The sequence below is a fragment of the Heloderma suspectum genome, chromosome 4, assembly GCF_057233095.1.
Source record: "Heloderma suspectum isolate Gila_16-S chromosome 4, 16-S_ref, whole genome shotgun sequence".
NCBI classification, from domain to species: domain Eukaryota; kingdom Metazoa; phylum Chordata; class Lepidosauria; order Squamata; family Helodermatidae; genus Heloderma; species Heloderma suspectum.
The window spans coordinates 252,966,861-252,982,390 of record NC_139461.1 but is presented as its reverse complement, the minus strand read 5'-3'; the positions used below and the strand labels follow the sequence as shown (position 1 = coordinate 252,982,390).

Sequence of the window (15,530 nt, the reverse complement as noted above, 5' to 3'; positions counted from 1 at the left end):
AGAGACAGATTCCTCTTGCCAGAGGTCTGAACTGACTGGGCTTTTGAAATTAGGCCAAGAGCTGCACACCTGGTTTAGGAGTTCAAGTCTGGTTTAATCTCATGACAATTTAGGGCCAAAACATACTTTAAATGTGTGTGTGTAGCAGCTGTGTCTTTTTTCATTTTTACTCCAGAGTGGGCACATTGGGCCTGATCCAGATCTTAAAAACAGCCCTACTTCCCTTGCTAGGGTCCTGATCTAGATCAGGGACCCTGCACCTACTCTGGAGTAAAAATGAAACCTAGCTGCTAGACACACATTTAAAGTTATGTCTATTTTGGCCATGAGAGATGTTGGTTCAGGTTAATTTCCAGTTTACAGAATCAACCCCTCTCTGAACTAGTTCATGGGCTCAGGTTCAGTTTGATTCCCTGATATGAAACTGTAAGCTGATGGTCCAGAGAGCAGGGGAAATTCTTTTTTGATTACGTGACCACAGGTTCTTCTTCTTTTAAATCAAGAACTTCATTAAATTACTGACTGTGGTTGCTATGATATGTAAAGCTAGACTTGGGGCTTCCTCTTTTTAATATGCAGCTTGTTTTATTTGTAGTCTAGTTATAGAAGATACCATAATGTGAAGAAGACGGTTGTAAGAGGCTGGACTGAAATAAATTAGTATTTATCTCTATATAGTATTTGAATATTTATCCAAATTATTAGAGCAAACATCACTTGGATCTCTGAGTAGGTGACGCTACTGTCAAAGCTAACAACTAGAAAAGAAATGCACATTCAATATTTATCATAACATTCATCATAAGGTAAGTTAAATTCTATACTGCTAAATACTGACCTTTTGGAGGTTCACTTGACTGCTCTTGAATCTTGCCAGATGCCAGGTCTCGCCGGCTCTATATAGCATATATGTACAATGAGAAATTATCATTGCCAAGTCATGGAAGTCTTTTTTCCACCAAAAGTTATAGACTGGCTGTATAAAGTTGGAGAAATTGCAAAGATGAAAAAAAAGAGAAGAGACTGTTGATGTCTGTATGAGAGGGGGGGAATGTTAAATAAGGAATGTTTCGAGAGTGAGTGTGCTTTTGAATTACTGCTATATGGAATGTGCTAAAAAAAATCTGTAATGTGCATTAACTTTAAGAAACATTAGTTTTTGCTAAGACTGCATTCCTATGTGCACTTACCTGGGAGTAAGCCCCATTGAGCATAGTGAGGCTTACTTCTGAGTAGACACGCATAGGGTTGTACTGTCAGGCTACAATCTAATTCACATTTACCTGGGAGTAAGCTTTATTGATCACAGTAGGATTTACTCTGAGTAAACATGCATGGCATTGGGCTGCCCATGACTAAACTGTAGTTCTAATGATACTTAAGACCCAACTGCATGTTACGCTGGAGCTCTTTGTTTGGAGTTCTGAACCTAATTTTCTTTTAGTAAAAGCAGCTGCAAAAATGTAAGCCCACAAATATTCCTGTCAGGGTGGAAACTGAGCCCATAGAGCCCCAGAGCAGTTCTGATTCTGAGGAGGAACAGCATTCCATGGGAGAGGAGCTCGCTCATCTCTCACAAGCACAGCAGCTGGCAGAGATTCCTCCTGCCAGCATTCCTGGGATAGATAGTGACCCTGGCAGGGAGAGAGCGCTAGAGGGGGGCTTGCTGGATGCTTGGCGCAGATGCAGGGAGCGACGACAGATGGAGGGCGCTGAAAGGAGGCGCTCTGCTCGTTTGGTGCTCAAAGAACAGTCGCGTCCCGAGGACCCAAGGGAAAGAGGGAGGATCTCTCCATAGCCCATAAGTTCAGGGTCTTCCCGTGGTTCCCCTTCAAATGGGGACCAACTGCCTTACCTGGAGCTTAGGCTACTCTGCTATCTTTCCCCTGTGCAGTTCCTTGCTTAGTCGCTAGTGATCAGTATCTGAAAAAGTCATAGAGTAATAAAGGAATAAAGCCTTGGAAAGAATCCTTGTCATCTGTGTCCTGAGTTGGCTATTGGAGGGGACTGCAAGAGGCAGCTAGGGCGCTCCTGACAATTCCCCTCTGCAGATAATAGCAGCTTTGGGGTGCTCAACTGGGGCAACAGCATGGGGAAAAGGACCCGTACCCCTGTGTCTCAGCCCCAATCCAAATTGTTTCTCTCTGTGTCTGTTTTTTATGAAAGGAAAATTACTTTGGAAGTGCCAGACCTTGGGCTCCATTGTAATGTACTTAGGGATGTTGGAGAAATCCACAATGGAATCAAATGAGTTTGGATTTCTATGAACATGGCCTACAGATTCTGTGGTGGACCAGCTTTTCTCAAATTGCACAAATTCTGTGGACTTGTGGACCATTTTGCTTTTCTTTTCTTTTTTACTTCTGAGAATTTTGCGCAAATTTAGTCCTAGAAAAAATACATAACATAAATAAAAACACTGCCCCAAAATGTGTATTTTCCCCACAGGCAAAAGTATGAAAATGCACGGGGGACAGGGGACAGGGACGTATTTGTGCATTTTTGCAGGTGCAAATTTGTGCAAGTGCAAATTTGTGCAAATGCAGATTTCTAAAAATTCAGGGAATTTCCCACAGGAAAATGATGTTCCAGTGAGAAAAGGTACTCTACTGATCTCTTCCTGCTGGTGAGTGCCCTCCACCACTGCCAGCTTCTGCACACCCCTTTCCCCAAAGGAAGGTCTTTTTCACTGAGAAAAGAGGATAACAGATGAGGGGGACCAGCACCTAAATCAGGGTTTCTTGACTATTTCAGTTGAACAGCCCCTCAAGGCTTTTCAAATATTCATTGGAATGTTTACAAAGGGGGAGGAGCTGACAAAAAAAGGCAGGGGGCTGCAACATGTGAGTCCCAGTCTGAGCAGGCCAGCTCAACAGGGTGTGTGTGCTATGCCTTATCAAACTGGGACTGCTTTTATTCAAACAGAGGTGCTAAGCACTCTTGCTTTGAATAGTCACCTGCCCTTGGAGCAGGGGTGTTGAACCTCAGGCCTGGGGACCAAATATGGCTCACCTGAGATTCCAATTTGGTCCTTCAGGTTCCCAGATGGCCACATCACCAGGTGGTTCCCACTCCCAGTCCCCCTCCAACCACCTATCATTTGATGGCTTCCTGGATTTTTCACGATTCCTTCCCCATTCTAAAAGGTGGAAATGCCTCTCCTAAGGCAGTAAGAACATTAAGCAAAAATATGCTGACATTTTTGCCCCACCCCTTTTGCCTTTGGCCTTGCCCCCTTTGCTTTTAGCACCAGCCACCATGAGGGATGTGCGAACCCATCCTCATCCAGGTTCTCTGGGCGCCCGCCAAGCCCCTTCCCCTGCTTGCTTTCCCCCAGACTGTGCTTGAGCCCCTCCCATGCTTGGTGAGCAGCCTGCACTCACCCCGGCAGCCTTGTTGAACTCCATGGTCTCCATTTAAAAAAAAATAAAATAGCAATCGCAAAAATGTTCATATTTGCTCATGCATGAAAATGCATATTTTGCAAATGTGCATATTTGTGTATGTGTGAAAATGCACATTTTCTTGCATATGCCAATATGTGCACTCACAAAATGAGCATTTTCGTGCATGCACAAATATGCACATTCTCAAAATGTGCATTTTTGCACATGCGGAAATATGCACATTTTTGTGATCGCCATTTTAATTAAAAAAAAATGGTGACAGACAGCAGAGCTCAATGAGGCTGCTGGGGTGAGTGCGGGCCTCTCACCGAGCATGGGCAGGAGGCTAGCAGGGGCAGGGGCTTGGTGAGCAGGGCTCGGGGATGTGGGGGGGTGTCTGCCGGATTCCCAGACAGAATTGGGCACTTATGCCATCCCTATGCTACCACTGGAATGCAGCCCCTGAGAGCTTCTCCGAAATTGAATTTGACCCTTGGGCTGAAAGAGGTTGAACACCACTCCTGCCTTAAAGGAAAGTGTCTGAGTTATGGAGGATGGTAAGGATGGCTGGTGATGGAACATGGGATGGGATCAAGCATCCCTTCCCAAAGTGCATCATTTGTTGTAAAAATTATACTCTGTCCTCCACTTTAGATGTGAATGGGGAAGAACTGTGAACAACAAACACATCTAATGTGATCTCCAAAGTAAGCTACAGAAGGAGCCCAAGACTGCTTAAGACTGCTTCATGGTCCTAGCTGGTTCTCAGTTCAGTGGGAGAGGGCTGATCACATGCTTAACCACCAAATTTTGTGTAGTTCAGCACTGATTTGGTTACATTCTTTATCCCCCCCCTCAAGTCCTTTGTAAGATTCAAGTAAGCTGATGCTTTCACCATCATGCACATGTTGGAGATGCAATTTTGAAATCCGACTGATGGTTCAGCAACTCCACAACAGACACTAGAAGCAGCAACCTATTTAAAAAAGGAAATATTTAACTCAGACAGGGAAGTGGTTTAATACCCCAGCTGTCCCAGGGCATGTGGACCAATGCATGAACATTATCTTTATTCAGAGTTACAACTGCTGACAAAGATCCCCAAGAAATTCCAGCAAGAAGCAAAATAGGGAAAGGGAGTTGGTTTCTACAAACAAGTTCTAAGGGCCTTTGGGACAGAAACCCTTAGGAAGGCTGTCTACCTGCAGAAAGCATTTCATTGTTTGTTGTGTAGCTGCTACATGAACGTTAGAGATACTGTATTTCATGGAAGGTCAGCCTACAGACTATAGAACTGGATATCACTTTTTCCATTTTACATCTTTTGATTTCAAATGGATGAACATACCAAAAACCTTTCATCTTTCTCTCAGGTTCTGCACAGGTGTTTAGAATCTGTTCCATCCCTGGTTCAGATGTCAGATGTTTTTGCCTTTTGATGATGAATAGCCAGATGATGAATACCTTGACTCTTTTGCTCATTCTGATACATGGTGAGTAGCCAAATGTTGTGTCGTCTTTGACTTTCCAGCACTACCTTAGGTTTCTTTACTGAATTTGTGGCAATGTTATGGAAGAGGTGCGGTCCACAAGGGTTATGGAAGAGGTGCGGTCCACATGGCCACTGTTCCCCTGTCAATGAGATTTATAATAGCTGTGAAAACTAGCTTCCAGGCTTACCTTGTCCACTTTTGGCACAGCTGTCCTAGGGTGCTTCCAGGCGAGGCTTTTATGGTGCCATGGCTTTGCCTCATTCATGGACACTTACAGGATGTTCAGATGTCACCTTCCAGTTGTAACCCCCCTGTGTTACCCTATCACTTCTTCCATATTTTTTCTTACTGTGTAAAATCCATTAAGAAAGAAAAGATGGACGAGCTACATGATGCCTCTGACTGCTAGCACTAGGGCCCCTCCATCTGGAAGTGTTGCTATGTCAGCCATATCAGCTACTCTTTCTGGATGAAATACCTCCATGGTCCAATGTGGCTAGTGACGGGTCATTTCTTCCACTCTCCTTGAAGCCAGTCCCTGATACGTATGAAAGATTCTTTTGCAACGGAAGAAAATCTGTTCTTAGGCTTTTCCAGAAAACACTTTTTGCATCATGGAAAACCCAGATTTTTTTCCTACAAAGCAAGATCTGTCCAAGTATATGTTACTTCTGTTGGAGAAAATGCACCCATTTCTAAATGATTAAAAATCTGTTAGTTGATTAGTCATCTATCTTCTCATGGATTAATGAGTTAAATTTAAATAAATTTGCATATTACCAAAATTTTGTTGAGATACTGGTTCCTTGTTGAGATAGAGAAGGAAGGGATAAATAATAACTCACAGTGCAATCCGATACATGCCTACTCAGAAGTAAGCTCCACTGAATTCAATGGGGCTTATTCCCAGGTACATGTGCATAGGTTTTCAGCCTTAGTAAACAAAATGTACCACTGAGTAGTGATGCCTTTCTGACTTGAGGTCCTAACCAGGATCAGCCTGGTTCTGGAAACTTCATTCAATGTAAAAGATGCCCATGCTTTAGTGGGAAACAATCTGGGCAAATGTGACTTGGCAGAGGGGCATGTGGCATGGTACACTAACAGCTAAGCGTGTTATTCTACAACACTGAAAAGCAAATGAAACTCCAAATATACACTGTCGGGTTCAGGATGTATTGACCTTCACTGCCCATGAAAAGACATATCACACCAAATTACTTAAAGTAAATAAATTCCAATTAATATGGGGGAGTTTTCTTGAATTATAAGCAAAATAGTGTGATCCATCGCAAAACCGGTGCAGGCCAGCAAGGAGACATGCTTGACACAACCTTTTATTGTAGGTATGTAGGTATTTATTTATTCCACATAACTATCAGTTTATCCAATTTTTGCTTAATGATTTTACTTTCAGACATGAAACACTTACTCTTTAGATACAGGATGGTATGCAGAAGGCAGGGGGGAAACTAAAGGGGAGGGAATGGCAGAAGAGGGCAGGATGGAGTGGCAGGGGGCAGAGAAAGGGTTTACTGTTTGTATTGTACTAGAAAATGAAAATACATCTAATAAACTGTTAATATCAAGAACAACAACAAGAACAATGTACACTCATTCCCTTCCCTTTCCCCCAAACATTACCTGGCAGCAGTAGCAAGGGCTCACAAATGTGACATCCCATTGCAGGGTTTCCATTGAACCTCCAGCAGCATCCTGTTTACAAAGATCCATCGGAGATGGAGATCCCATGATCTATAATGAGGTCATCCGGATCCATGGGAACTATATCTCACATGGATAATTGAGGACACTAAACATAATTGGGGGGGGGGCAATACAAACTTGTAACACAGGCCCACTCCCACACACATACTTTAATCCCATTCCATACATACAATCTCAAGTGTCATGAAAGAAAAGTTTCAATTTTAATTCTGAAAGCACAATTCTGAAATTACACCATGACCTACACTGAGACTTTTCTACCATGCCCCCAATACTGTTAGGAACTTGTGTAAAGCATCCCAGATGCAAGGATCCATGAAAAATGTAGTTCCTATGGTTCAAGTGATCCCCTTTTGATGTCAGGCTTCATGGAAACCATGTCTCCCATGGATCCTTATGCCTGGGACACTGCCTGCCCTGAGACCTCCCTGCTGCAGCCACCTGAAAAGTTGGCTTGGGAAAGGGATAGGGTGGCTATGACAGGGAGGATTGGTGCCAGGCCAAGCCCATTACAAAGTGGGGCCAAACCTTGGAGAAAGTTTGGGCTCAGTTTGTAGTGGGCATGGGGTTTCCAAACTGAGGAAGTGTGTTTCCGAATCCCAGCACCCTTGCAACTTGTTACCCTCTAGAATCAAGTTGAAAAAATAAACAAGTTGCCCTTAATTAACAGTCTTACAGATTATTAAATGTTTATTTGATTAATTTAATTGGTTGCATCTGGGGCAAGATAATTTATTATTTCTTACACTTACACGATAAAATTACACCATACACTTTGTCTTACTGGTTGGATAATGTGCTAATTGCTTCTCCCCCATCTTCAAAATAGTTTCAGATACAATATATGGGCCAAGACTGCTGATAGGTCATGTTGGAGAATCGGTGACAATTAAATGCTACTATGAAACGATAACAGCCAATAGACATGACAGAAAATACTGGTGCAAGGAATCCCGAGGATCTTGCCAGACTGTCGTTTCCACTAACCATTTCACCAATCAAGACTACAAAGGAAGAGCGTCAATAAATGACAGACCTCAAAATGGGATTTTGGAAGTGACAATGACACAGTTGGAGAAGAAGGACTCCAGTAATTACAGATGTGGCATTGGCAAGATCAGTAGTGGTTTATATGCTGGAGTAAATCTAACTATCTGGGAAGGTAAGCAAGCTGAGGGAATCAGAACAACTTTCTTCAAAGGGTAGATAAGGCAACTGAAGGACTATTTTAATGAATTGCAAGATCACCCTGAAGTGGGTATCCCTTCCTTAAACACATAACTCTTTGGAAAGCAGCACTGAGTCTGAATAACAGTCCAGAACTGTTGTTTACTTTATCCACTTTCAAATCAGAGACACAATCCAGCACATTTAAGGACTTTTAAGGTTCTATTGATGGCAATGGAGAAGTTAAGCATGTGGGACTTCACAATACTTAAATTTAACTGGATTGTACCCAAGTTGTACTGTGTGTGTGTGTATATACACACACATATACACACACTCTCACACACACTCACATTCATATTTGGAGGGCCTAAAACACGAGGCTTAATCTTCTTTTCCAAGTTGAAAAAAAAGTTTCTTTCTTGGCAAGAACCAGTTAGCTCCCTGTGGTAAAGCGTTTTCTGTAAATCACTCAAAGTTTGACTGAATTAATTAATTAAAAATACATTGAGAGGGATAAAAGGTAAATTGGCTTCATGTGACAGGGGTTGGATCCTAACAAGGGTTTTTTCCCTAGCTCTTATTCCCCACTGCAGCCTGCTTTGCTCCCCAATAGCCAATCTTGAGAGTTGGAGAATCCTCAGAAATGCCATGGGTTGTAGTGTAAGGGGCTAATGCTGGAGTGGGAATTTGGCAGAAATTCAGGAATGGTCTTGCCATGCAACAGGATGAATCAATCTGCCTCAGTTGGTACCTTGGGAGAGGATAGACGAAAGGCAGGAACATCTGAATGAGGTAGCAAGATGAAGTTTTGGCGGTATTCATTTGGGCTCTGCGTCAGGCAGCAAAATGTTTTTGGCTTGTACTGTGGAAATTGTGAAGAGGGCCCAAACATAATTGGGGGGGGGGCAATACAAACTTGTAACACAGGCCCACTCCCACACACATATCCCATTCCATACATACAATCTCAAGTGTCATGAAAGAAAAGTTTCAATTTTAATTCTGAAAGCACAATTCTGAAATTACACCATGACCTACACTGAGACTTTTCTACCATGCCCCCAAACATCCCTTCTTTACAGTGACTGGGTTTGCATGATCACAGCATGAGCACTTAAATAAGCCAGGGCGGGTTGTGGGTGTGTGCCAGCATGTGCCAGGTGGCTTTTAAATATTCAAGCTTCAATTGTGGCTTGTTGTGTCATCTGAATGCACCAAGGGTGCATTGTTGGTGTGATTAACAAACCACACAGAATGCATGGGCTGTTTTAAGGTTGTGCGTGGTTTGTTAATCACACCATCAACCCACCCTCACCAGGTTCGGATGACATAACAAGCTGTGGTTGAGGCTTGAATATTCAAAATGGCCACCTGCACACGCCGAAACCCACGGTGGGCTGCTTGATCATGCAAACTTGCCACTGTGAGCAGTAATGGCTCACACTGTCCCTGGGATCAATGTCCCTAATTATTATGGTGCTGACCCTCCCTCCTGCCTGTGCATAAGGAACTCTGGGACTGGTAGTTCTTGAGATAGCATGTAATGTAGGGCATAGGTAGTTCTTGAGAGAGCATTTCACATTCTCTCTGTCTCTGAAACAGCTCCTAGTTTAACTGCACAAATACAGTCACTCTGAGCCGGCAAGTCACTGTTCAGAATGTTGCTTGTTCTACTTTAATTCTATGGCTCCAGCAAATCTCACAAGATCTAGACATAGGTGCAGGGAGATAAATTTCCATAAATATCCTCAATATTTATTTATTATTACACACACACACACACACACACACCACATTTTTCTCTTGAAAGGAACTTAAGGTGGTTTATATGGTCTTCCTCTTCTGCATTTTATCCTCACAACAACCCTGTGAGGTACGTTAGCCTGAGAGTCAGTGACTGGCCCAAAGTCATCCAGTGAGCTTCATTGGCGAGTGGGGACTAGAGCCCGGGTCTCCTGAGTCCCAGTCCAACATTCTGACCAGTACACCACACTGGCTCGAGCTGTTTTCCCATATGAAACCACTGGCTATAGATGGAGTTCGCCACTTTAATAAATTGTTGTTGTTGTTCAGTCATTCAGTTGTGTCCGACTCTTCGTGACCCCATGGACACGCCAGGCCTTCCTGTCCTGTGCTCTCTCCCGGAGCGTGCTCAAGTTCATATTCGTTGCATCGGTGATGCTATCTAGCCATCTCATCCTCTGTCGTCCCCTTCTCCTTTTGCCTTTAGTCTTTCCCAGCATCAGGGTCTTTTCCAGAGAGTTTTTTCTTCACAACTTTAATAAATTATACTTGCTGAAAGGACAAATAATCTGTATGAAAAATGTAGAGGAAGACAAGGCTTTCAGTAGCCAGTTGGAGTTGCTAGAAGATAAGGACTAATTCCCTTTTGTGCGTATTTGTATTATATAATAGTCTATTTTTGATAATGTCTAATTGATATTTTTATGCCCTCGATATCTCCTCTTTCTCAAAAAAAGAAACAAACCCCAAACAAACACACACACACACACACATGCGCGCATGCATGCACACACTTACTTTGACTGTCTAGTCTAGTAGGGAGTAGTGATTTTTTTTTTTTTTTAAGAAAATCAGATTTTTTTTTTAAAGGATAAAACAGCAATAAGGCATGGTGGTCTCTTTTCTCCAAACAGGTCCAAATGTGCCTAGATCACCTGAAATCATTTGGGGTAAACTGAGAGGGTCAGTAACAATACAATGTCCATCTGAAACCACCACGCTGAGAATGAAGAATAAGTCATTGTGCAAGATGAGAAGATCTGGCTGTGTTCCCATTGTAGATAAAAGGAAGAGCAAAGTGCAGGATGGAAGAATTACTTTTACTGTGGGAGATAGCTCAGGAACTTTCAAGGTCTCCTTCAATGAACTGAGAAAATCAGACTCTGGAGTGTATAAATGTGGAACAGGAATGCTTGATAGCAATTCAGATGCAAGAACCATACAACTGCAGGTTACAGATGGTAAGCACATAAAGAAAATGGTAGAAGAGTCATGCCCAACCTGGTCCCTCCAGACGTTTTGGACTATAACTCCCATCAACCCAACCAGCATGACTAATGGTCAGGAACAGTAGGGTTATAGTCCAAAACATCTGGAGACCACCAGGTTGGGGAAAGCTGTGATATAATCACAAGTGTGGACCCACGGAAAAAACACACTGGGGCAGAAGAAAAGCAACAAGGAGCTCTTTCCTCCTTTTACCCTCCCTTACTCTCTGCCCCACTATCCTTCATGGTTCCATGGAGCTGGCTCTACGCACAGATGCTGCTTTGGTCACCTGTATGCTAGAAACATGAAGTGCCCAGCTTGAGCAAAGGGACTGCGGTAGTCACTGTCCAGTACCCATTATGACTTTGGAAGCCATATATGTGTATGTGAGCTTCCCAAAGTAGGCTTTGAAACCAAGGCTCAATTGTGTTCTCCAAGACCAATCGCCCACCATGAGGCCCTTTAAGTTGTGAAGGGGCAGTCCACTTCACATTTTAAAGGATCCTTTGGGAGGAGCTGAAATTGGGTTCAGAGTTTCCCTCCTCTACTTGGTCAAATCCCATATTCACCATCTTTCCCCTCTCCCTCTTCCCTTTGATCAAATCCTTCGCTTTTCCCAAACTTTCCTAACTTGAAGCCCAAACATTGGTGGTGGCTGGTGGCTCTGATGTCAGTGGGGTGGTGAATCCACTCCGGGTTTCAGTCATAACCAGTCTGAACTCTAAAGGAGCTATCCAAGTTGTAAATCACCTTGGATAGCTCCTTTGGAGTTCTGACTTGTCCTGACTGAAACCCAGAGCGGATTCACCACCCCATTGACATTGGAACCACCAGCCTCCACTGCCAAACATTCAACTTCTGCCTCTTCTCTTATGTCATCTCATACAACGTCCCACTCACCTTCTCCACTCCTTCCCTTCTCCTACCACTCAGCTCTCCATTCACCTTCTTCCCTTCTTCTTAGCTTAAGGTGTGTGTGTGTGTGTGTGTGTGTGTGTGTGTAATTCGGTTTCAGGATTGAGGTCCTTCAGGTGCATATCCCCCAAGGCCAATTCTCCCTCCTCTTCAGATCTCTTGAGCCAGGCAAGCTAATGCCCTCTAGATGTTTTGAACTAGAACTCCCATAAGCCTTAACAAGCATGGCAAATGGGCAGGGATTATGGGAGTTGTCATTCAAAACATCTGGAGAGCACCAGGTTGCTTACCCCTGCCTTAAGCTGTGCATCATCCTCACTGCTTAAATGATCCTGGGACATGGGGTTGACCTTAGGGAATGCACAGTGCCAATTCTGCCCCTCCTGTTAACCCCCACACAAAGGGATGTAAGCAGCCGGGCCTTTGGTTTCCTTCAACCTATCTCTCAGCCTTAGCTGGCTGTGGGCTTGCGATGACAGAGAAATCATTTTCTGATCCTTTTTTTTTAACCAAAAGAACTCTGCCCCCCTCCCCCCCCACAAATAAAGGATGCGCATAGCTTTGTAAAAATGACAGCTTAAGTGTCACTCCTAGAACCAGCGTATTTAAAAATAATTACCAAATTCCCTTTCTTCCAGATATCACTTGCCTGGGGGGATTGCAATATGTGAAATATAATTCCTTGCCAAAACATTTAGCTTTCCCTTATCTTAATGGCCCATCTGTAACTCTGCAGGGATAAACTCTGCAAGCCGATACTTGTTCATCTTATAAGGTGTCAGGCTTGGAGAATATCTTTGGCATATTAAGTGAAGTCTAGCTTCCAGGGAGGTACTCTCCATGGTCCTGATCATGGAAGTCTTATTGGCGGAGGCTAAATTAACATCTTAAGTGAGTTCAGACCCTAGAAGTCAATTGGACCTACCAAAAACTACCTTCCTCCTAAAAGGAGGCTTTTGCCAATTAGCCTGGAAGATTCATATCAATTCTGGGGACTTCTTGACCATTTCAAGATGTAAGTATTAGACTACTGCCTTTGCAACTGCATAACTTTTAGAACCACTTTAGCACAATAAAACTAATTTAGAGCTAGTAGAAAAGTTAGAAGTATTTTAACCATTTTGTTTCTTTATGAATTGATTGTTGGCTTTAATATTTCCTATTTGTCTCTGTGCTGTTAATAGCCACCTTGCCTGTATTCAAGTACTCTGGACTGGTCTAGTGCTATTGGTTCGAAACCACACCTATGTGACTTAACTATTTGTTGCTCTGAACAGTGTGGATATAGGGTAAATTGGGGGGGGGGCACTGTGCATCCAGAGAGAGTTGAGGAGTCACAGACCCTGCCCTCTTTGTGCGCACTCTCCTCAGGAGGCTCCTCACTGGACGTCATGGCACGGCCCAGGGGGTAGGTTTTGTTGTAACAGGCAAGACCCTTTGTAAAAGGAGATGATCCAACCCCTCAGGTCAGTTATTTCCATGGTGGACATGCTCTGCTCTTTGCTCTCAGTGTTTCCTGGGAGCAGATGGCCTGGCTATGTGCATGGTGGCCCTTGGATCCTGGTGTGTTGGGTGTGGAGATCGGGGGGGGGGGATTTGCTTTTCTTTAAAAATGAAGGTACAAAATTTTGTTGTGTACAGAAACCTAAAGAATCCTCTCTCTGAAATCTACATTTCCACATGCAGGGATTATATATATATATATATATATATATATATATATATATGGTAGAACATCTGATGATCTTGCCACCTTTGGAAAATACTTCATTAAAAAGGCAGCTGATACATTTCTTAAATAAATAAACTATGTGAGAACCCACCTTAGTCTGAAGTGGTATGCCCAGTCATAGGCTAGTACATCAGTGAGAACTAGGCATATTACTTACCCATTCCTGGAAATGCTCATGTTAAAGTGCCATTGGCTTTTTGTGCCAGCACACTGAATGCCCGCCTCTGTACAATAGCAGGAGACATAGTGTGTTTCATTCTAGGTGTTCTAACACAATGGAGGCTGATGAAGTGGCTTGCTAGATGGAACCAGGGGTGGCTGTTGCACAGTGATAGGGAGGGGAGAGGGAATCTCACCCTTCCTGACAATGCCAGGTGGAGTGGGATGGTGGTGCCACAGCCAACACTGTATAGTTGCTGAGTGGAAAGCTGCCATGCTCAGGTTTCTGACATCAGAAGGGGCAAATATTCATTCTACAATCATGCCTTTGCAAGGTGCTGGCTATAGCACCCCCTCCAGCATTGCTTCCTGGAGCAAAATGGGAAGGGTGGGAAGGCTCTACCCTTTATATTACCATGCTGCAGCCTCCTGCAGTTTTGCCTGGCAAACCAACTCACTGGCCACTACGCTTGAACAGCTCCCTCTGACACATCCAAACAATATTGCATTGGGATACAAACCTGCAATTATCCAAAAAATGCAAAGAGCTATTCATCTTGACATAGAAGCATTCAAACACTTCCTGTTTTTCCATGATCACCAGTTATGCCATCTTTTAATGTTTTTTTCTTCTTAATAGAATATTTTTTCTCCAATATCATAAGCAATATAAGCAAGGCACAAGCCACATATGAGCCACAAACAACCTGTACATCCTCCCACAGACATGTGATATCTACAAACAAAGTCTACGACAAAAGGTAAATTTCGGGGACATGCACATTTTCTAGCTTAAGCATGTTCTTTAACTCAGTGGCATGCATTTATCACCTGAAATGTAAGCATTGTATCCCAGGTTAGTTCAAAGCTATGGAAATCAATGGTATTTAAGTTGGAATAATGTTGGTTACAACTACAATCAGCCAAACTTCAGCTCGCTGAAGTTCTCCAAATACCATCTCGAAGCTTTCTCCGGCTTGAGTCCATATCAGATTGTGAGCGTTGGTTTTTCTTTTCACATGAAAATCCATGTGTATTTTCATCCACATTTTCCCAAATATATGCATCAATTGTGTGCATCTTTGAAATGTATGTATTCTTCTCCTATTGATCAAAGTGTATGCATTTTTTCATGAACATTTTTCAGATGTACGCATGCTGTCAAACACATTTTTAGGGTCTGTGAATCACATTGCAAGATTGGAAATGTACAGACTTTGACTGCAGATTACATCCAAGTCCATGTTCAGTCTGGAACGTGTGAACTGATTAAATACTCATCAAAAATGAACTGAAATTAATTTCTCATAGATCCCTAAAAACAACCCTATGTTTCAAAAACTTAATCCAACATGTCACCAAGGTAGATGCCAGCAGTTCCCAGGGTTATCCTAACTGGGGTGTTTGGCAGCTGATGCCCACAAAAGAGTGAGAAACTGGGTTAAATAGCACTTTGGGAGTTGTGACTTGATATTGTTGTTATTATTATTATTTTTACAGTGTTCAACATTTTGAACTTTGTTTTTTTACTATTCATAAGACACAAGACATTTCTTTATAAACAATGATGTGCCAAGCCCTCTAGTTAAAATCCTGACATGTGCAGTCAGGACCTTCCCCCCCTCCCCGCCCACCACCATTATTATGCATGCTTTGGAACTCAAATATCCACTCAACCTAAACAACCTAACTAAAAAGCAATGCTTGTTCAAATACTCTGAAAGGAAACTTTTAAGAAGGGTTTTTGTGTCGCAAAAAATAAGGATGGGCCAGTAGATGGCACTCTTTTCTCTCACTGATGTTAAGTATGATTACTGGAAAAGTACATTTCAGATAGGAAACAAAACCAATGGTCTGCTGAAATAATAGAAGTTGAAAATTAGAGTCAGTGAAATCTAGCCCAGCTATAGTTGTAAACCAGGGGTAGGCAACATG

At 42.9% G+C, this 15,530-nt stretch overlaps 1 protein-coding gene across 1 annotated transcript in view; it reads left to right on the top strand.

The window, feature by feature from the left end:
• Nucleotides 1-396: 396 nt before the first annotated feature.
• The window catches only part of LOC146348526 (polymeric immunoglobulin receptor-like), a 29,504-nt gene continuing 14,370 nt past the window's right edge, over nt 397-15,530 (top strand). The window contains exons 1-5 of the mRNA XM_084848343.1: nt 397-806; nt 4,760-4,879; nt 7,437-7,769; nt 10,435-10,761; nt 14,236-14,356. Of these exons, the coding sequence (XP_084704469.1) occupies nt 4,825-4,879; nt 7,437-7,769; nt 10,435-10,761; nt 14,236-14,356 (836 nt within the window). The 5' untranslated portion in view covers nt 397-806; nt 4,760-4,824. The remainder of the gene's footprint in view (nt 807-4,759; nt 4,880-7,436; nt 7,770-10,434; nt 10,762-14,235; nt 14,357-15,530) is intronic.